Here is a 21,941-nt window from a genome sequence, read left to right on the forward strand (position 1 = left end):
ACCCTGAAGGACAGACCTGCTTGCAAAGGCAGGACACATGGACACAGGAAAGAAACAAAAGACCTGCACCTCTCCGTGCCTGTGAGACAAAGATGAAATGGACAAATCAGCCTTTACATTCTCAAACACTGGAAAAGCAGTGTGAAAGCTACTTCTCCCATTCTCTATTACTAAAAGATTAAGTCAGAAGATTTCCAAAGAATCGAGGCAGTGATTAGAAGAAATCTACAAAGCAAACAAATCTTAGCAAAGCCTAGCATCAAACTAGCCTCTTTTATTCCAAACCAAACCAAAGCATTCATTAATTACGTGCTTCATACCAGCTGGGATGCTCGTTTTGATTTTGTGCTTGGAGTACAAGAGAGCACAGACCTCGTTGGCCTCGGAACACAACAGATCCTATTACTGGCATAATTTCATGATGCTCACCACATGTTCATAAAGAGGCAATGGGATAAAATTCACACTGATAACCATGAATTCCAGCACGGTGAACTTCATCATGTAGCAAACGATCCAATAAGCCATGCCTATGGCAGTGAATAAACACCACCTGATGGTACAGTTCTAGCAGCTTCCACTATGAAGGTACATCTGCCATTTGTGAAAAATAACCTCCAAGCAGTGAGCTGTTTTTATTCCAGCTAAATCTGAATGCAGAGGTTTGCCTCTGTGTCACAGCAGCGCTGTGCAGATAACCCAGTTGACTTTGAACATCTTAAATGAGTCTGGGGACTACAAAGTCTCGCTCTGCTGCCACAGTGCTCATAAGGACACAACTGCAACCCTGGATTCCCATAGGGCTGCCGGCACATATGTTCACTAATTCCTTGAACGTGGTGCTTTTCTTTCTTTTGTAGGAGTGACATTTTTCAAATAAACATGACTGCTTTCCTCTTTTGTTTATAGAAATGAGAGAGAACACAGAATCACAGGATCCACGCTGTTGGAAGGGACCTCTGAAGGCCATCCTAGTCCAAGCGCAGCACTGAAGCACAGTTAATTTAATTGCCATAACTGTTTGAGTATGCAAATACTGCCAACAACACCACAGCCAAAATCATAAGTAAACAGGATTTCTGCAGCTGTAACAAAATTTGGGAGGATTTCTGGGTTTGGAAGTCTGAATTAATATCCCTATTCTATGGTTGCCTCATGACTCCCATTGGTGAATGCTTGAGAATGCTGGGAGAGATGCAGTGTTATGGTGGCAGCATCTCATCACTAAATCCAAGCACCCGATAATTAAAACACTTCCTTTCCAATCTTTCCTTATCTTTAACCTGGAATCTCTATATGGGAAAAGCATCTGCTATGAGTGTAAAAGGAAAGAGACAAACAAACAAACAAAAAATGAAGAAGGAAAAACAGGGCTATATAGTCAACTAAAAAATTCAGATTTAAAACTACAAAACGATTTATAAATTAGCTTGCATTCCTATGGCCATTTCCATTGCAATAAAAGAGTGGGCTCAGCAGCTTTCTGAAGCCAATAGCTACAATAATCCCTGTTAAATGCCAGCCTGTTTGGTTTAAATTACATCTGTTAGCATTTCTTCCAAGAGAATTATTTGAATGCAGCAGCTGCAATTCAACTAATTACGAGAAAATACAACGGTTACTTTCTAGACTAAAACTTTCACTCTTGGCACTGAGAGCTTTAAAAACCGTGGAACAAACTTTGGATCACCTGAACAAAAGGAACCAGAGGCCTTTTTATGCCAGCCTCTTCATTTTCCTTAAAGAAGATATATTCAGACAAATCTTGAAGAGAGCACTAAGAGAATTTTAGATGAGGACTGCAGATGCAAGACAGGAAAGAAAATCACCACTAGACTCATCTTTACTTCAAAAATACTATAATAACCTACAGTGATGTCAGGTGTTGGAAATACCCAGCTTCAAAACAGAAAAAATGTTGAGTTTCAAATTCATTCCATCTCTTTTTGCAAGGCCTCAGCTATAACTGCAGGAAATTTCATAATGTCCAAGGGTCAGGATAGAAAGATCACAGGGAACCCTTTGCCAGCAGGTGAGGAGAGTAAAGTACATTGCCTCCCAGTTATCCGCAGACGCCAGGTGATGGAACAAGCTTTAGTCCATGGTTTTAGTATAAAAGCCTGTGCATACTTCCTGCAAAATCTTTCTGTTTATGGGTTGAATCATAGATTACACTTATTTTAACCTCCAAATATTTTCATCAAGATTCACCTTGCTTAATTACTGTAATCAGAGCAGAGATAAGAAGATGCTCTTGACTAACTCAGCAATCAAGTGCGTAGATGAGCTGGCTTTAGAAAGAGACTGCACACCAGCTTTGACACAAAGGGGCTGTATGTCTGTACCAGTTCCTTGGTAAATAACAGTATATGTTTACCTCTTCATGAATTAATTTCAGTTTTACTTCCCCTGTGTTACATGTGACCCTGCCTAGTCAAACGCAGAAGATGACAAACCACTTTGAAGATTAATATTTGGATATCCAAATGGCCCATATGGCACTGGGTTTGTGGGCACTGGGTTTGCCTTTCTCAAAGGGGGAGAATGGTCCTCAGGAAAAAGCAAGTGGGGCTCATCAGGAGGGCTTTAAACTAAATATGAAGGGGAACAGGGAGAATAACGAGAATAGAATGATGAGCTATGGGAAGGCATAGCTAGATTGGGCAGGGTGTTAAGCTGGGGCCATGAAGGTTGCCAGAGGCGCCAGAAACACTGCAGTGCATATGAAATCCCATGATGAAGGGATGAAAAGGGATTTTGAGGAAGTGGCTGCCAGGGCTACTCTCAGGATTCTATGATTCTGTGATTCTATGACTCTATCCAGGATAAAAAGAAGCTCACCTTTATATCTGACATTTCCATCCCCATCTCAGCACATTACAAAAGTCATTCTGACACTGCAGAAGTCAGATGTAAGAATTAGAAATAAATAATGCATTTTCTCAACCTGTAGCTAGTTTATTATTAGGCTCCTGCTAATGTTACTAATTCCTCACAAAGCATTTACTTGGGCTGGTCACAACACTGAAGTTATTGAAGGGAATAGATAGCTTAATTTGGAAGAAATCCTAAAACTTCTTTCAGTGATGTTTGCATGCCAATGTTTTTTATAAAATTCAATACCAGGACAATATAAAAAGGATTTAAACCCCAAAAATCAAAGTCAAGCCAGCAAACCCATCATCTCTCCTTCAATATTTAATGCTTAGCCCCTCTTGAGGAATGTATACCCTTTTCAATGGCTTGTGGTCTCTGTTTGGAAGCAAAAAGTCAGAGTTACATTATTATGCAGTTCAAAACAACTTATTTGAGAAGTTCCCAAACATCTTGTACCTAAAATTATACAATGGAATAGGAAAATAAAATAGCACCTAGGATAAATGATGATTAGCCTGCTTTAATAATCATTATCATCTTAATAAGAGCACGGCAGAAATTTTCTAAAACGTTCCAGCTTCTTCCCAATCCTATAATTGAAAACATTTTTTCACTTAATTATAGTATGATTGAGGAAATAATGAAATCCAGCAAGTGCCTGGAAGATGTGCGTTTTACAGCTTCAGACTTCAAAAATCAAGAACTTGGTTTTACAAAGCCCAGAGGCTGGGGGGAAAAAATGAATTTTATAGTAGTATAAAAATTATATGAATTTAAATCTCAGCCCCTTTAGCAGCCAAAGGGAAATTGCTTCATTAGGGAAGTTCTGCCTTATAAATGTCTAACATTTGTTTCAGCCTGAACAAACTCAGGAAAAAAAACTGAAGGCTGGCCTCAGCCTTAGTACTTAGTAGAGAGGTGGGATGGGGGCAGGATACAGGGGCCTGGCATATCTCCACCCAGCCAGGAGTGCTGAGCAGCACTCTTGTCCCTTCCTGGCTTTCTGCTACACTGGTTTTATTCCCCTCACTTCTCCCACTGCTTTTTGCAGTAATTTTATATGTGACCAGGAGCCATGAAGACACTCCATTGGGTTAGAAAAGAGCAGGTGAGAATTTTTGGCATCCACAACAGCCAAGAGGTGGGAAGGAGCTGTGGTGGGAGGTGGGATAGCAAGCCAAGAGGGCTGCATATTGTCCATTTATCTTAGAGAAAAGCATCAAAATGTTGGACAGAAAAAGGAGATGTGAGCTCGATGAATGACTCAGAGAAAGAAAATACAGCTGGGGATTGCTGTTTACTTAGAGAGATGGCAGAACAGGGAAGACAATCATAATTAAGGAAATCAGTATGGCTGCATCATTTATGCCAGGGTAGATTGGCAGCATGAGAGCAAATGGAATGCTGAATAAGGATTGCATTTAGAGGACAAAGAGAGAGGTGGCTTGGAGCCTTAAACCTGCAGGGCATCACCTGCTGCCAGACTGGGGGAGGAAGACAGGACCATGGGTGGGAAGGAAGTCTTAGTGAACCCAAAGAGGGATGGATAGGACTTGCTAATGGAGCTGATCCAAGGGGGGTGCTTTAACAGACCAGGTAACTCAGTAGTAGTCTTGTCTGTCACAAAGATCCAGAAATAAAGGGTTGATTATTGCTGAGGGTGGGCTTCTTGGCTTCATCTCTTTAAAAACAAAACCAAGTCTATTGCATTTGGGCAGATTATTTGTATTCACTTTAAAAATATTTGGTGTAGGATGGAAGGATTATTTCTCAGATGAGCATTAACATTACTAAAATACTGCATAAAGGCTGAGACCCACAAAAGTGGGTTTAAGTTTCCTAAAGTCAATGGCTTTGAAGGCAATATTTGTTTAACCAAGACCAGCATGTGAAGAGATACACATAAGCTGAAGATGGCTGTGATTTTAACTTCATTTCTACTTGAACTACTTTAAATATCACAAAAAAAAAAAAAAAAAAAAAAGAAAAAGCAATTGCTTTGCCACTCTCAACAATTTTCAGGCTTTGTACCACTCCTTCTTCATACTCCATTCAGACACCATTAAGGCAGCCTTCAGAGCAGAGAGCATTCTTCCCATCAGGGTAGATATTTAATGGAGAAATAAAAAAAAAGAAAAGAAAAGAAAAAGAAACACCACAGTTTACCAGGGTGGCACAATAATAAACCATCCCTTAAGTTCTGTTTTCAGGGCTTTGCAGCATCCCAGCTATGAAGGTTAGAGGAAAGCTTGGCAGCACAGCTCCCATTCCAGCAGTGGGGTCGGACCAGTTCAAGCTATGTCCCACACAGTTGGCACACTTACAGCTCATTGCCTGATGAAAAGCAAATTTAAAATGGAAACTCAGAGGCCCAGATGAAATTTTTAAGTCTCACTAATAATCTAACAAAATATTAATAGGTCATTAATCACCTACAGCAAGGAATGGTTCTAAATAATGCTGCATATAACCTGCATCTTCCTGCTGAGTGAATACCTTAGGCAGATATCTACACCAACAATATATATATATATTGTTACAATATATATCTTGCTGGGAAAACCATTTCTGAAAATCTGCTTTTGACTTTGGCTTACTATGGGAGCCAAACATCAAATGTAACATGAGCTTTCCATGTGGAGTACTGATGCTGTAACGGGAGCACCGTAGTGTCTTTCAAAAGCTATGCTCAGATTTCGTGTTTGCCCAAAATAAAACCTGACTTTGTTCAGTGATAAACACAATCTGGTTATTTTTAAATGTTAAAAGAGTCAGGGCGGTATTTCCAGTTGGTCTCCATAGCTATGCTGGTTGCAGCTTCCCTTTGGGAACCAAATGGGGACGGGCTGAAGGAGATGGATTTGCTTTAATGCATACTGCGTACTTAGAAGCTTAACTGTATCATTCACAGGAACAGACAATGACACTTTGTGTCCAGCGGCTGCAACCAAAACTGGACCTGTACAGCTGGATTTTGCATTGCCAGCATGGAAAGGTTCCACTGCAAAGTCTTGAAACTGGGAAAAGATCTACTCCAGGACTTAAAAACAAAGCTTTCCACTGGAAGGGTGGATATAATGCACCGAGGCCCATCCCTGCATTACTCTCAGGCTGACATTACACGTTCAACAAACAAACAAACAGGTTCAGCATCCTGAGGGATAATAGCAGGGCCATGGATGGGATGCAGAAGAAGATAAAGGCAGCTAAACAGCAGGAGAAAGAGAGCTTTGTTTGCTTCTTTAAGTTTTACATGAGAAGTGCCAAGTTAAGCTCAGGTCTGAAGAGCAATTAAACTCCCCTGCTCCCATGAAAATGGGAGAGGACTCCTGATGAAGGGCAGGTGACCTCAAACTTTGCTCCTTGTTCTTGCTTAGGACAAGAAAGTGCAGAGCCTGGTCTGTGAAAAGCTCAATTATTTGCAGAAATGCTCCTTGAGGCATGAGGCTGAGTCATAACTTTGTATGAGAGCATCAGATTCTCCTGTCTAGACTTTTGGCAATACAACTTTGAAGCCTTTCGCGTACAAGTGATGCTGTATCTCTAAAGCTCTGCTGCCAAGAGACATTTTAGCTCATCGCTAACCATATGCCTCAGACAGAACAAGAAAAAAAACCTCCACAAGATCCACAATTGGGTACTTCAGGCACAAGTGGATTACGTGCTCTACGAGAGAGCATTGCTCTTTTGGTGCCTTACTATAGATTTCAATGAGCATCACTCAAAAAGGGTGATCTTCAAATGGTATTTTAATATAGTAGAGTACCTAACAAACTAGAATTAAATAGGCATTCATGCAGACAAACAGCCAGCTCCAGCCTTAAGAATATTTCATCCTTAATTCTGAGCATGTCCATGGCAGTTAACTACGTTACTGAACGGTTGGATGGGAGTAACATGAAATCTGGAGAATAGATGTTCAACATTAGGCTTCCCACTGTCAGCACTTACATTCAGCCACTCAGAGGCTTTTTCTTTTTTTTTTTTTTATCCCAAGGGAAATAAAGCGGCTCTCCATTAGGCTGCTAAAAGGGAGGGATCTTGTCCAGCCATCTGTCTGCAGGCCACGGACAGACGGCAACTCCGGAAGGGACAGACCCCAGAGGAGTTTCACTACAGCATGAGTCATATCCCTTGGAAGAGCCATTGAATCTCTGTAAATCATAGAAACAACTACAGCCTACTGACCCCTAAGGAAAGTGAATGTGCAGCACTCTGAAATGTCCACAAATTGGAAGAGACATAGATTATTTCATGGTGGTGTAGAAGTGTGCAATCCATCTAAAATTCCTTAAGTGCCAATTTAGTTTTTACTGTTGCTGCATTTTTTTCCCCCTCTTCTTAACTCATAAATGTGCGTTTTGCTCTGAGCAAAACCTGGTTTGCAGGAGACAACCTGTAGCCAGTATCTGATGCTGAAGAATGGCAGCATCAGTTGTGATCCTGACTAGCCTGAGAGATCAGAAAGAAGACAGGCTGTGCAAGGATGACAGACACACACATACTACAGAGTCACCTTACAAACAGCAAAGGTGCAGATTCACTTTCCCACAGCGCTGAATATCCTGGGTCACAAATTTAAATCAAAAAGTGATTATGTATTGTTCATAAAACTCAGTCTGAGAAGGCAGTAAAGAAAATAACAGATGATATGTACAGAATACAAACTTGCAGCAGCTTGTTCTTCCAAGGATGAGGGCTTTTACTATGGCTAAATCACGACTGCATTAAGATCAACAACTTAAATGGCCTGCTCTTCATATTCGAACTACTTGGCATTCAGAATGAAAGCCACGAAAATTTATTACTCTCTATTTCAGAATTACTTTGATACGCTTCCATAAGGAACATTCTGTTTTTGAATCACCAGCCTTATTATCAAAGATTCTGCAGAATGATCACAAAATGACTCGGCACTGCACCCCAACACCAGGTTGCTATGCATAAGGGAAAAATGGTATGTAACCATTACATACCAGGTATGTTCTGAGGGTTAGCCAACATGAATTATCCTATCTGCAGCACACATTGCAGCTGGAGGGCTGCGAGTCCATGCAGCAGCTGAGGCTTGTGCTTTTGCATCCCTAGGAAGCAATGTTATTTGTTTACTCTAGAGCAGTCAAGAGAGAATTATAAAGCTGTGCTGCATGTTTCGGTTTCACTTAATGCTTACAAACCTGAGCAGAGCTGGCAGGAGGATTTTCAAGGAAATGTTTTGCGAAGGAAATGTGTGATTTCCTTCTACAGGCATTTTCAACTCTCTCCCTATTAAAGCACTTGTGACGATGGGTTTCTCTTTTCCCCCCAGCTAGAAACACGTGTCCTAAACCAGCACTTCGGTATTCTGGCAAATGAATGAATGATTCGACACAAACGTCAAGGCTGTTCAAAACACACAAAACAAATCACTGAAATTTGCTATGAGACAGAAAATAGCATTCCTTTCCTTTAGGACAGGCTGGAGGACTCGGCCTGTGCCAGAAGCAGCCTGCAGTCCATCATGGCTACTGCACATTTCTCAGGCAGAGAAGCAAATTGCAGCCTAAGGCTTACACTCTTTTAAATAAGCAAGAATTACCAGTTCTGATCCCTGCAATCATTTCTAACTGGTTTCACCCCTCAAGGGGACCCCCAAATTGTGCTGTTCTAATAGCTTATAAGAATATACACCTCATAGGAACGGCTCTTTAGGAGGTCAGACATCTAAGAAAAAGTAGCAATATAATACCTCTGTGGTATTGCCTGTGCATTACTTATTTCAGCAACAGGGCTCCGATTCAAGCTCTGAAATAATGCTAAGGGATAAAGACATCAGAAGAAAATTCAGAGACACAAACTGCAGCAAGTGGATATTCATAACAATAAAACCCTTGTCATTTTGCTTTCTTACATTTGGCAAAATCTTGCTGCCCCATATTATATATATATATATACATATATATATTAAACTCAGCAGGAAGAATAGCATGTTTGCTCTGTAGGACTGCATTATCAAAGGAAAACAAATAGATAGTTTTAGTTCCCACGGTATGATTCAGTCTTAAAGAAAAAAACCAGAACTATTAATAATAGTTATTAATAATAGCTATCTTATAAACTAATGATTATTATCTTTAAGACTCAGAAAAACCTGATTATTTATGAACTTGAGTCATGACGTTGGCTCTGAGCATGACTTCCCTTGTAGAAACTGATGCAACTCTATGTTAGGAATAGGAAAGCAGGTACTTCAGATTTACTGCTTATTATCTCCTAATGGCTACTTTTCCCAAAAGAACATTTCTGTTTGATAGACTGACTAAAAAGCCAGATGTTTGTTTTCTTTACCTCACGCAATGCAAAAAAAGCAGATGATTTCGTGCAAAGGCCTTCTATTAATGTGACAGTCTACATTCCTTCAATAACTGATGTGCTTCCATGATTACATATTTGATGTAAACAGGCTTCTGCAATGCAAAGCGGCTACTCAGAATGCAGAGCAAGGCAGGCAATTGATAAGACACAAAGGACTCCAATTCTGGTGTTCACTGATCTTGCTTAAGTATATAATCGTTTGTTTTCCCATCTTAATGCAGTGTTTACTGTTATTCAAGTGGAATGGGTTTTGTTCAGCATTATTACAATATAAAACTGCCTCTGATTTCCAAGTCAAATGCCCTGAAATTCAAGAAATGTGGAAACATATTTGACAATGAAAAAATCAAGCAGCCGAAACCCCCAGTTTCAGAGTTTCACTGCTTAAATGTAGCCCTACTCAAGCTTTTTCAGTGTACATCTGAACACAGACATGGAAAAAACCCCTTGTGGATATGATTTTTTTTTTTTTTTCTAATTTCTTTACTTTTTCTGCTTGAAAGTGTGGCTGTAGGAGCACAGAGAATTGGCAGAACACCTGCTCAGCAAGCACCACACAGCCGGGAGGGAGGTGCGGTAATCTGGGTGAGCAGTAGCTGTGCACCTCAAATCTTCCCCTCTAGGATAAATGGGAGAAGACATAGACAAACTCTCATTGTTCTCAAGATACTTTAGCTTAGGAAAAGTATTTGGAAGAGTGTGAGACATTTAAATGATACAACAGAAGTCATCTTAAAACCAAAGATTACAAAACAGAGTACCAAAACCTGCATGTATGATTCTCCTAACTCATCCAAATCAGATAGCTTTGCAGTTTCCCTTGCCTTAGACTCGGAGAACAGCTCCTGGACACCCTGCCACAGATCTAAAATGCTGCCAGGGAAAGCTCACCAATAGCTGCCTGAGTACCCTCTATCACGGGGGCATGAACTACTCAAAACCAAGTGAAGAGCTGTTTGTCAAAATGCAGGATGCTACTGTGCTCAGTTTCCTGTTGCTGCAAAGACCTTTATATAAAAATCAAGGGATCAAGTTTCAGAGATCTGAGCAAGACATTTGAGATGCTAGAAACTGCAAAAACAGTAAGAAAAAAACTATTAGCCTTATTGAATAGCTTGTTACCATGTCTGCAGGCGAAGATGATGGGTTGCTGAGCTCTCTGCCAATCAGTCAACTGCACGCCTAAGAACTAGGATGCATCTTGTGAGAGGAGCAGATGGCCCATCCAAAAATGAACAGCCCTCCCCCAACCAGAACTGACCCCCCAAATGGCATTTCTTCTCATCTTGCATACTTAAACCGAGGAACTAATTGCCACAGAAGGCCATGGATTTTAAAAATGCTTACTTGAGTTTGATGGTAAATAGAAAATCCATCAAGGGCTGCAAATCAAAGCCTGAGCTCTGGTTCAGGACGTTCTTGCTTTGCCTTTGGCTGCTGTAGCAGTAGGAACTCTGGGCTAGATGGACCTTTGGTTTTAATGAGTGTGATCAATCTGTGCTCCCACTTAAGGCAGCAAGAGTCAATACTATCAGTTCATTGCTATCTGAAAAGCATAATGCACCCTTCATGGCTGTGGTTGTAATGCTGCTCTCACAGGCAGGATGCTGTTAGAGCCAATACCTCTTGTCCCTTTGTTTCCTTTCATCTCCTTGTTCTTGAGTTTCTTCAAGGGATCTAAAAGGAACTCTGGCTTTTATCAGGTGATAAAGGCACAGCTACATCTCCATAGCTGTGAGCTGGAGCACATCTAACAAGGAATCAGTATGAACCTGCCTACTCATTTACAGGCTCTGGCTGAGACCCTAAACTGGGAGCCTCATCACTGCCACGGCCATTCCCTGTGCACTATGATCTCCTGGCAACAGGCTGAAGGTACCCGCAGTGAGCTCCTGTGCAGGCCAGTGTACTACTGGCTGATGTTTTATGGCAAACACAGAGCGAAACACCTGCAGAAAACAAAGATGCTGCACTAGCAACCACTATTTGCTTGTAATAATGTAATAAAACAGATTGCTGAGGTTCCAATGAAGATTTCATAATTTCCTTTCAACAGTAGTTATCCTGTTGGGCTCCAGAGCAATGCCCTGCCTGAGGACCCCGATAGCAGGACACTGGCCCAGGCAGCCAGCTTGGGACGCAGGGACAGTTAATGGTGCCTAATGGAAAATATGGTGGGCACTCATGAGAGCAATGCAGAGGTCCCTCTGCCGCCACGCCAGATGCCTGGGGAGGATTCTGATCCCTAGGAAGCAGTAGATAGTGACACTCCTGAGCTGTCACTTGGCCTCCTTGCTTCCAGCTGTCAGAGCTCTTGCCCTCCCGAAGCCTTGGAGGATTTACTTCAGGTCTTTGCCAGCAGTTTCCTGGAACCCCTGAAGCTCCCAGTGCTGTGGGATGAGGATTGAAATCGCTCAGTGCCACTCTGCCTGAATCAGGGCTCCCCTGGGCTTTTCTCAGACCATTAACCTTATTCCAAACCCCCAGCTTCCTCTGCCATCAAGACCCATCAGCCCGCAACCCCGTGCGCTGCTCCCAGGCTTCTCATAGCATTACAGGCATGGATCCATCCTATCCGGAGGAAGGGGCAGGAAATAAGGCCATCGTGGCTGAAATACCTTTTAAGATTGCCTAACACTGGTAGTAAGTGTAAAAAGTAGCTGATGTAATGGATAAAATAACTTCCTGCAGGTCCCTGGAGACTGCATGCCGGATGTACAGTCAGGGAGCCACACAGGAGAAGGGCAGCTGAACAGAGAGGGTAAAAGTCTCATTATTTAGCAATAAGGGTGATGAAGTGTGTTCCTCCTGTAAGCTGAAGAAAAAAGATTATTGTGTTTTTAAATGTACTCCCCTGTGCCTTAACACTTGAAACACTGCTTCAGTTTTATGACCACCACCCCAGTGGGCATCCTGGTCTCCATCACAGGCTTTTGCTTTGTTACAGCCCCTTCCATGCTGCCTGCAACACCAACATGTGCTGAGACTTATATGTTCATGTGAGTGCCTCTCCCTGCCTGCTAAGGGCTGCCACAGAGCTGCAAGCACTTCCAGCTGCCCTCACCTTTTCCTTTTCTGAAAAAACACACACCAAGGTAATTGGGCTAATAGGTCAGCATATGGTGAGACTTTAATGGAAGCAAAGCATTGAGAGCTAAGTGTCCCATCAAGGTGAAACATGACTCTGCTCTCTGGGAGGTTCAGCCAAGGACATTCTCTGTCCTTTCTCTGTCCACTACTCTTCATGCACAGTGGGGGCTGGGAGCAGTGACAGGGCATTTAGTAAACTGCAACTTGTTAGATATGTCCCAGCAGGTGATCTGTAATAATCAGAAATCTCTGCGTGTCCAACGATGGGGGTAAAATAGGAAACATCTGACAGCAAGGGATTATGAAATATGAGCTCTGAGGTCCCTTACAACCCAAGCCATTCTATGTTTCGATGCTTCCACATGCATTACTTCTTATGCCACTTGTCCCTCACCACATCACAGTTTCTTTTGCAAGTACATAGCAAGGAAGTTTTCTTTTGACTCTACCACACACAGCTACAGCTAATGTATTTCATCTATCATGTGAATTATCAGCACACAAAACATACCAGAGATTTTGGGAAGGTAAACAGAGGACAGGTGCTTTCTGTAACAGCACGAATACAACTACACAGGAGCCTGCAGAGCTGGAGATACACATGGGGAGCAGCACAAAAAGCTCTTAAAAGATGTGCTGCTATGTCCCATGAGAGACTAGCACTGCTGTACTCATTTTCAGGTCATCACAAAGGTAACAAAAAATGTCTGTATGTTACAGTAGGAGCTGAAATATCATTATAATTGTCACCATGGCAGAGCACTTTGTCCATGACCTGAGGGCCAGCATTTCTTCTTCGCCTTGTGTGCCACAGGCATTGAAAAAACAATACATTTTGTAAACCCTCTGTTTTGTTCTTTACAAATGAGGAAGCAAGGCAGAAGAAACCCTGTGCTGGGGCTGCCTTGGACAGGAGCCACTGCTCCAGGTCACACCCCTGGGCCAAACCTCCACCACTGCTGGAGACATGGAAACTCTCTGAGTCCCCACACCTTTTCAATACACCATGCTGGCAAGTAATTAAAACCATCCTCATCTCTTCAGGCAGGTTGTCACCCTCCTATAGTTTTGCTTGCTTACATGTTCCATTTTGGCTTAACTAAAGACACAAAAAACCATCTACAGGGCAAATGAGTGTTCTAGGGTATTTACAAATCAACACATTTGAAGTTGATAAACATGATTGAAGATGTTAAACTAAGGGAAAAAACAAATAATCCTTTTCAAAGATAGCACAGACGAGCAAACTGAGCTTTGTTTTAATAAACCTCTTTTGCTTCCCCAGTGTCTGCCTCAGCCACACTGAACTAGCAACCTCTGGTGGTAAACGCCTTAAAAACACACCTTTCAAAGGCAACAGCCTAGAAGTAAATCTCTGAAAGAAGTGTGTAATGTATTTGTGAAAGTTTAAATCAAAGCACGGCCTCTACGTTTGTTACTCCTTTTCAGTACTATGTGACCTCAGCATGTTTCTTAATGTTAGTATAAATGTATTAATATTTTTAGAGCACCCAACCAAGGGCTCGCCCAACCAGACATACCTTCCACTGATTCATCTGCTCTTGCTGCCTTTGAGAGATCTGCAGAGCTTTTGAAAGCCCTCTCCTTTAGCAAGCAAAGCACTCATTAGAAAACCTCACTTTCTGGGCATCACCTTTGGACACACTGGTTTCTAGCTCAAGTCAAAGTGTTATGAAACAGATTATCAGTACTGCTTTCAGAATCCCTCCTCTGTTCACCAAGGCAGGCTCCCACACTTTATCATCAAAACAGCAGCTCTCTGCCATGTGCCATTACTATTTTGTCCTAAGACTTGGAGCTGGTTTCCTAAATTGATAACCTGGTTTCCAAACTTGACATTCTTTCAGCATACATAGCAAGGATCATCCCAGCATCTGAGGCAACAGTTCTATCCAAATACATGATGTAAAAGATAACATATGAGTTTGTGGCTCAAACTGCTGCTCTTTGGGGTTGGCCAACAGGAAATCATTTCCAGTTCGCTCTCCTGTCCTGTCCAATGCAGACTGAAACATGTTTTTTATCTATGCAACATAGTACAGATGATGCTCCTGCTCAGGAGTTCAGCTGTGATATCACCAAAGCAGCACGACATAACTATTAGCCAGTTTTAGTAAAAGGTAAACTGGCCATAAGGTTGCACTGAGTTCTTTTCCGTTGCCTATTTGAATGAATTCTGTTATTTCCCTGTTGATGCAAATAATTACTGTAAATGGCACTGAGTTGTTTTTTTCAATTAAGGAAATATCACGAGAAGTAACTGATAGTGAGTAATTGCAAATGACGTACTGGTAACTCGTAAATTATACATCTGTGATCTCAGATTTAATAAGCCAGGAAGGTAAGAGAGCAGCGTAATAGCTGGGAGCTCTGAGCCTCACTGTAAGGTGATGGGGCTGATAATTTCATGACTTCTTTTGTTCCTGCTGGTGTGAAATGGGATACTGTGAAGTAATGTCTACCATCTGGTGCAAGTGAGAGAAGCAGAGTAGCATATATCAGTGCTGGATTTCTATGGCAGTATAAATATTTCTGGCAGAGATTAGACAATATTTGTTATCCATCATCCTTCTGTGCTGCAATGTGCAGAATTACCACTGCAGCTATTACTTTATACTGCCCAGAAAGAAAAGCCTTTAATTGCTATTATATCCTCCATACATGAAATCACCACGTGACCTAACACTTTGAGTAGATTTTGAGTAGATCAAACTCATTATATGTTGAAAATTCAAATACACACAGGTGAGTATTTGTTGTAAATTCCCTAATTTCAGACTGAGTCAGGTAGCCCAAAACCTGTATTTCAAACGCTGAGAAACTCTCCTAGAGGTGATGTTGCGGGTTGCTACAATTATTTAGGGATGCAAGATATTTTATTTCCCATATCTGGTCTTCAAAAGATGGCAGGTTTGCCTGTTCTTGCTATTAGTATTAAAGGAAGTTACCAAATAAGAGCATATATTGAACAACTACGTTGTTTTAAACTTAATGCATAGATTGTCAGAGGCAAGATGAGCTTTGTGCTGGACAGGTCTTGCTGGCTGCCAGAAGTGACAGAAAATTTGGGCTTCAAGCATTCTGGCTTCTTTTGGGAAGATTTAAGAGGGAGTGAACACATTATCACAGTATCCAGAAGACCAACAGCTTGCATGCAGAGATAAGAACTCAGAGTGAGATTAAACATTTGTTGGCTAAGATTAATGGGTGCCCCATGCTCCTGCCTAAAGCATGCTTTCCTATTCTTATTCTTATCCTTCCCTATAGAAATAAAGTGTACTTTTATAATCTGTTGAATATGGATTTACAGTTGTTATTCTCTTAGTTGATCCAAGTCAACCCCAAAGGAAATTGTTATATAAAGCAGGTCACGCATACACAATTACCAGCTCCACCAAAATACTAGAAACACAGTAAGACAATTTGAAACACACCACCACTGCCCTGTCTTCAACTGTCTGCCCCATCTGCATTAGGCTGTAATAATGTCCCTGACATCCACAAGAAATTTGCCCCAGTTCCAAAATGTCAGACTGCAAAATATCAAACATTTCAGATCTTCACATGTATGATCAGGAACAGCACCAAGATAAACTACTTTCTTATGCCAACAAACAAGGCAGAGATCCACATTTGGCCACCAAGTTGCAGGGAATCCTATTCCCTCATTAAGGTTAAGCCTCATTGCAATGTATGGCGCTAAGTGACAAAGCACAGCTTCAAAGGCATGACACCACTTCCAAAGTAATTCTAGGTTACTTCCAGATCACAAGAGGCCTCTGAGGACCACAGAAGTCCTCAGAAAATTATCTCAAACTGATTACCACATCATAAGGGGCACTTACCACTGCAGTGCTTTTTCTCCAAACCAATCTCCTTTTCCTAAAGTACGGAGAAAGACTGGATCCTCACTGGGGGAATCTTCACGAGTGACATTCACCTGTTGAAAAGCCAACCCCCCCCAGCATTTAGAAATGTTTTCATTAATGAATGAAGTCTATTTGTTGCTTTAAACAGAGCGATTGGATATGCAAATTCACAAAGCCAAAATCTGAGACTTCAGATGCTACCATTCTGATTTGGAGTCAGTTTAGTTGCACTGCCCTGCACCTTCTCTTGCATGGGTGGTAGAACACAGGGTTTGAGTCATTAGTGAGCACTGAGTACACACTACATTTAACACCTGCAGTGACTCACTGGAGATGAGATGAGAGTAGGGAGAGCGTAACAGATGAGCCAGGAAGATTTGTAGCTGATGAAAAACAAATTTGGACCAACAAAGGCAACTTTAATGTGTAGTTAAGCTCCTTCTCCATGACCTCTGCTGATCCCAAGAAATGAATGCTAAGGGATTACCAGAGTGTAATTTCTGCACAGCTCAATGTGATGACACATCTGAACAGAGATGGTGCCACTGATGAACCTGCATGATATAGTATCAAATTGGTGCCACACCATTGCTGTTAAAGGGAAAATAGTGTACAATGGCACAGCATGACACACACGCAACCCCTTGGTAAAGGAAGGATGCTGAACAAGACAGAGCAGCAGCAGGCAGCAACCAGAAGGGATCAAACTGTTTTCATCAAATGTATTATTTATCAGATTTCTGCACATAGGCTGCTCTGAACAAAAGTTTATTCCTATGCACTCAGGCTTGAGGAAACACACTCTAATAAACAAGAGAAATAGTTCCCCAGACATTTTTGCAGTGTTAAAAGCACCTGAGATGCTGCACCTTCCCAGTTCTGCAGGAAGCTGCTTGCTGATGACAGGCAGACTCCAACAGGGGAACGTGGATGGGTTAAATTAGTAGCCACATGCCCCATACAACTAAATGACAACAGGAGTCAGATCAAGTGCGGGAGGATGGAGCTGAGGGAGAAAAAAGGGAAAAAGGCTTCTGCTATGAGAAAAATGTTGAGCTCAGAAATCTGAAAAATATCACTTGACTGTCACTACAGAAGGTCGAGCATAAAAGGCAGAGAGAGAGCTTTCAAAAGTAGCTTTTGCTGCTGGAACATGATGCTGCTGAATGCAGGACACACATGCGAGATCCCACTTAAGTGAGATGGAGCCAGCCTTTTTTTCTGGCTTACTAAGCCTCCTGGGTCTGCGTTCGGCATAGGTATGAGAGTCATGTCTCTGCCTTAGAAAGTCCCATTCAGCATACATTGATATGTTTATTCTGTGTTTCATTACTACTTATTCCACATTTCACTACCAGTGCACTACTCTCCTATCCTGGGCTGTATCCTTTGCATGGAGAAGTTCTCACATCGCTACGTAGCTCACATGTCCAAATACAGGCATTAAAATTAAACACTCTCCCACTTCTATCCCTCCTCAGTCACCAATATGTCTTTTGCAATTCAGTGAGGTTGGAAGAAAAAACTAGGCTGAATTTAACCATCCCTGTGGGAACTTCTGTCAAGCCATCAAGATCCATCTGAGGCTCTGGGAAGCCCATGTGTGTTGCTTCAAATTCCCTTTTCTGGCCATCAGCTGATACACTATGATAAAACAGCAAAAGCTTGGAAGATAAAGCCAAGGAGCTTCTTTAGGGTGGATTAGAGAGCTCTGGAGCAATGGCCAATGACACAGGGAGCAGCTGCTTTTCTTCTCCATTCTGCTGGTAAGCTGCAAGGATGTGAGGAAGAGTGGACAAACCAGGCAGGTCAACTGCTGGTTTACCCAGCTGGTGTCAACAACAGGGATTTGAGTGTCGCAACCAAGAGACTCTGAGGACTGCTAAGAAGGGATGGAGCCACCAGATCAAGTTGGTCACAAGCATCCAAACCAACAGGCCGGTCTGTGTACCAAGGAGGACTTTTAACACTTGCTGGGAAAGGGAGGTGAATCAGACATGATCTGAGCAGAAAGGATATTTAGTGTTTGTCATAGCTGTCCTTATTTTGGAAAAAGATGAAACCCTACTTAAAAGCGCAAGAAAATACTGTCAAATTTGCACCTCTGTAGCCCATTATTAACTTCACTTCAGTAACTGCTGTGATCTTCTATTCCCTTGAAAAAGACCACATTTTTTTTCTTCTGACAAAGATTAGGCTCCCAGAGATAGAGGGAAAGATGGTGAAAACTACTTTTAATATCTGAGAGATAATAGTAAAACACACGCACTCTTCCTCTCTGGATGACGTGGGCGTGTTTCTGCTGTCTTTAATTATGCAAGGACTATACTAACATCTGCTTTGGTGCAAACATCAAACCCATGAACCAGGAGGCTGGAGTTGGCCCGTTTTCAAGTGTATTTACCCATTTGTGTTTACTTTTCACGTATCACATCTGATCTGCAGTGGGAAATCACTGTGTATTCCCTTAAAAATCTCTCTCCAGCTAAGTGGAAAGAAGCCAAATGTTTTTCAAGTGTAATAGTAGCTGGATCTATAAAATCCCACCAGGATTTTATGTGAAAAGAGGTCAAAAAGCAAATTTTCCCTCTGAGCAGTGGAGCAGCAAAACCTTGACCTTTTTTAGTTCCCCAAAGAGAAAGCCGAGACTGCTTCGGGTTCCTATTATTTAATTTGGAAGAGCTATAAAGTGATAGTCATGGGAATAAACTCTGGAAGTCAGTCTTCCAAGAGGGACAGTTGGCAAAGAAAAGTTGACTCTTGAGGGTATATTGGGAAAAAGGGAAAAAAAGAAGAAGGTTATGGGATAAAGAAGCCCACAGGGACTCCAAGAAGAATAAAGGAACGTCCATCATCAAATAAATAAGCAAAAATGTAAAGAGAGACAAAGCAGGGAGAAATAAAGCAGGCATTCAAGGCCAGGCTGGATGTGGCTCTGGGCAGCCTGGTCTAGTGGTTGGTGACCCTGCACATAGCTGGGGGGCTGAAATGAGATGAACATTGTGGTCCTTTTTAACCCAGGGCGTTCTATGACTCTGTGTTACATGGGGCATGCAGAAAATGAGCTGCTTGGGGTGGCACAGAACTCCCCACAGCAGACAACCCATCCAAAGAGATAAGACAGAGCTTTTTGGTCATTTACCGAGACTTAATAGCTCTTTTCAAACCCCCAAAGTGTTCACGGTGAACACGTGTAAAACAGCATGAGATCTACTTTTTTTCTTTTCCCTTCAGGCCACTCTTCCCCACTGATACAATGCCAAGAACTTTAATTAAATGTCAAGTGTTGCAACATTTGTGCCTTGGGGAAGGGAAAGAAAGCACTGGCTTGGCACTGAATTTTAAGAGCACATCATGACCGTCATGTTTTCCCTAGAAGAGTGTCAACTTACCTTTCCTTTGCTGATTATAAAGAAAGTGTCCCCTCGAGCACCTTGTCGGATAATGTACTCTCCACTTTCATAGTGTGTCTGTAAAAAACAAATTAAAATAAATAATATTTAAAAAAGGAACAAGAACAAACATAATCAGAGACTGTTATTCAGTTGATAATTTAGCAGTTCTGCAAAATAATACTTAGGAAGACATAGCCGTGGACCAATCTTATCTGAGTTTGGCACTGGTTGTGATTTAAGAATTGCCCAATGTCCAGGAATGTAATAATTAAGAAGAAACCATTTGCGGCTTGCACATTTTTCTTATTACTTGTGCTGGTGCCAGCTTTTGCCCAGATGAATTATCTTCACAGCCTAAATCCACTTAGACTAAGTAAACCTGACACACGCATTTTTGACAGAGAATACAGTACATGAATTAAACTGCAATAACTATTTTTACAATACATTTGTTCTCTCTCTCTTTTTTTAAAAATTGATTTTATTGAACAAATAATTTTTGCTGTTTTCCTGTTATTTCATTAGTTTAACTTGTCTTTTTTTGTGTGTGTATGTCTTATCATATGGAAGTGAGTACAAAACCCCAGAGAAGACAGCCAGAGCTTTTAAACCCAAAGTATTTATAAATTGCAGCATGGATTTGAGCTAAGAAAGAGGAATTAGTCAGAATACAAGAATTTAGTTAAAGATTACTTTTTTATCTCAGTGGAATTTTATTGACGACAGGTGTTTATCTCCAATTTCTTGGTGCCACTTAAAGACTGATAAAAGGCTCCAACATGAAAACACATAGAAGGCACATAGTGAAGTATTTGTTGCATCTGATAGAAATGACTCCTTGTTTTACAAGCACATACACCTTTGAGCACCCAAACTGAGGGTCCTTGAAAGGGTCTGATTTTATAAGGTGCAGGGACTGTGGCTTCTTAAGTGGCATCTCATACACACCCCAAAACCTCTATGTATTGCTAAAGGCTGAAAATACTGACCCAGTATTTTCAAAACAGCTTTTGATTTTACTGCACACAACTGATTTAACACAGCAAAACCTTCTTCCCTGTTTCTTGCTCTTCATCACTTCATCAGCACTGAGCAGCTAGTGCAGCTGTGGCTCAAGTCCTGCAGACGCAAACAATTCCCACCTTTGAGTCCTCCCAGCCTTCCCACTCAGGCTTCAAGGGATCCCAACCTGCTTCTGATTATTCAGCACCTCTTGCCTACCTTACCTTCTTCTTTTTCCTAGGCTAACTCACTCAAATCACTGCAAACCCTTCTCTCCACATTGAAGCCATTTTCCCCCAGCGCTTCGTTTAGTTCCCAGTCATGCAGAGCTTTCATTTCACTTGACCTCCTCCTTGGCGCTTCTCCCTTTGGTCCATGTCTTCATCTTTAGGTATTTCAAGCCCATTTCTTTGATGACTAATCCCACTGCGCTTCTTTTTGCTTGAATCAACCTGTCTCCAACAACACTCCCATCCTCTTACATTCTCTTCTTCTCTAATGTAAAGCCACTCATCCATGTGCACTGCCCTTCTAACCAAATTACTTCTGTCCATTTAGACTGAAAGCACTCAGCAGAGTAAGAAAAGTGCAGAAGTGCTCACATACGGCACATGCAAATAAAAATAATCACAAGCCTCTCGCTTTTAGCTGGCCACTTAATGGTAGCCGGGTGTTCTCAGTACATGCAGTACCACTACATACCCTGTACAAAAAGTAGTTTGGCAAGCTTGTTGCATAAATTCATGGCTTAGCTTTCAGCATCACAAGCTCCATCACACCCAGAGAAAAACACTCTGAGAGCAATGTGAGAAAACAAGGAGTTCTGAGAGCCTGACAGTAGTGCGGTGGCATATGCAGAAGAACAGTATTTGAATTAAAATCACAAGGAAGGAGGTCAATAGACATGCCCTTACTAGCCTTAGACTGACTTCATCACTAACTCTGCACTTGCAAAATGCAGTTCAACGGTTGGGCTCCACCAAAGGGCGACCTTCTGATAGAAGTTACAGCCACCAATGGACAACTCCTTCAGCTTCAGCTTCAAAGCTTTGTATAACTGGTTAAAGAATTCCCAATTTGCACTTAAAATAATGAATATTTCCAGTCGCCTTTGCCATCAGCAAATAAGTAGAAATGTGAGCAGTGAAATACCTTGTATTTAGGTTTAGTGCTTCTATTGCTTGATTTTTTTAACTTTCTATCAAGGGACCCTGAAGACAGCCAGGAATTCTGTTGTGAATATTGCATTTTCACAGGCAATACAAAAGCTATTTTTTATTATCTATCTTAGCTGTATTCCACTGAAACCCAGTGTCACAGAAATTCTTGAGTA

At 41.6% G+C, this 21,941-nt stretch overlaps 1 protein-coding gene across 1 annotated transcript in view; it reads right to left on the minus strand.

Annotated features, from left to right (window-relative positions):
- The window catches only part of PRKG1 (protein kinase cGMP-dependent 1), a 304,417-nt gene that overhangs the window by 76,465 nt on the left and 206,011 nt on the right, over positions 1 to 21,941 (minus strand). The window contains exons 6-7 of the mRNA XM_015866197.3: positions 19,604 to 19,681; positions 16,188 to 16,282 (exon numbers count right to left, since the gene is read on the minus strand). Of these exons, the coding sequence (XP_015721683.1) occupies positions 16,188 to 16,282; positions 19,604 to 19,681 (173 nt within the window). The remainder of the gene's footprint in view (positions 1 to 16,187; positions 16,283 to 19,603; positions 19,682 to 21,941) is intronic.

The sequence above is a fragment of the Coturnix japonica genome, chromosome 8, assembly GCF_054131305.1.
Source record: "Coturnix japonica strain WE chromosome 8, WE-NBRP24, whole genome shotgun sequence".
In the NCBI taxonomy this organism is placed as follows: domain Eukaryota; kingdom Metazoa; phylum Chordata; class Aves; order Galliformes; family Phasianidae; genus Coturnix; species Coturnix japonica.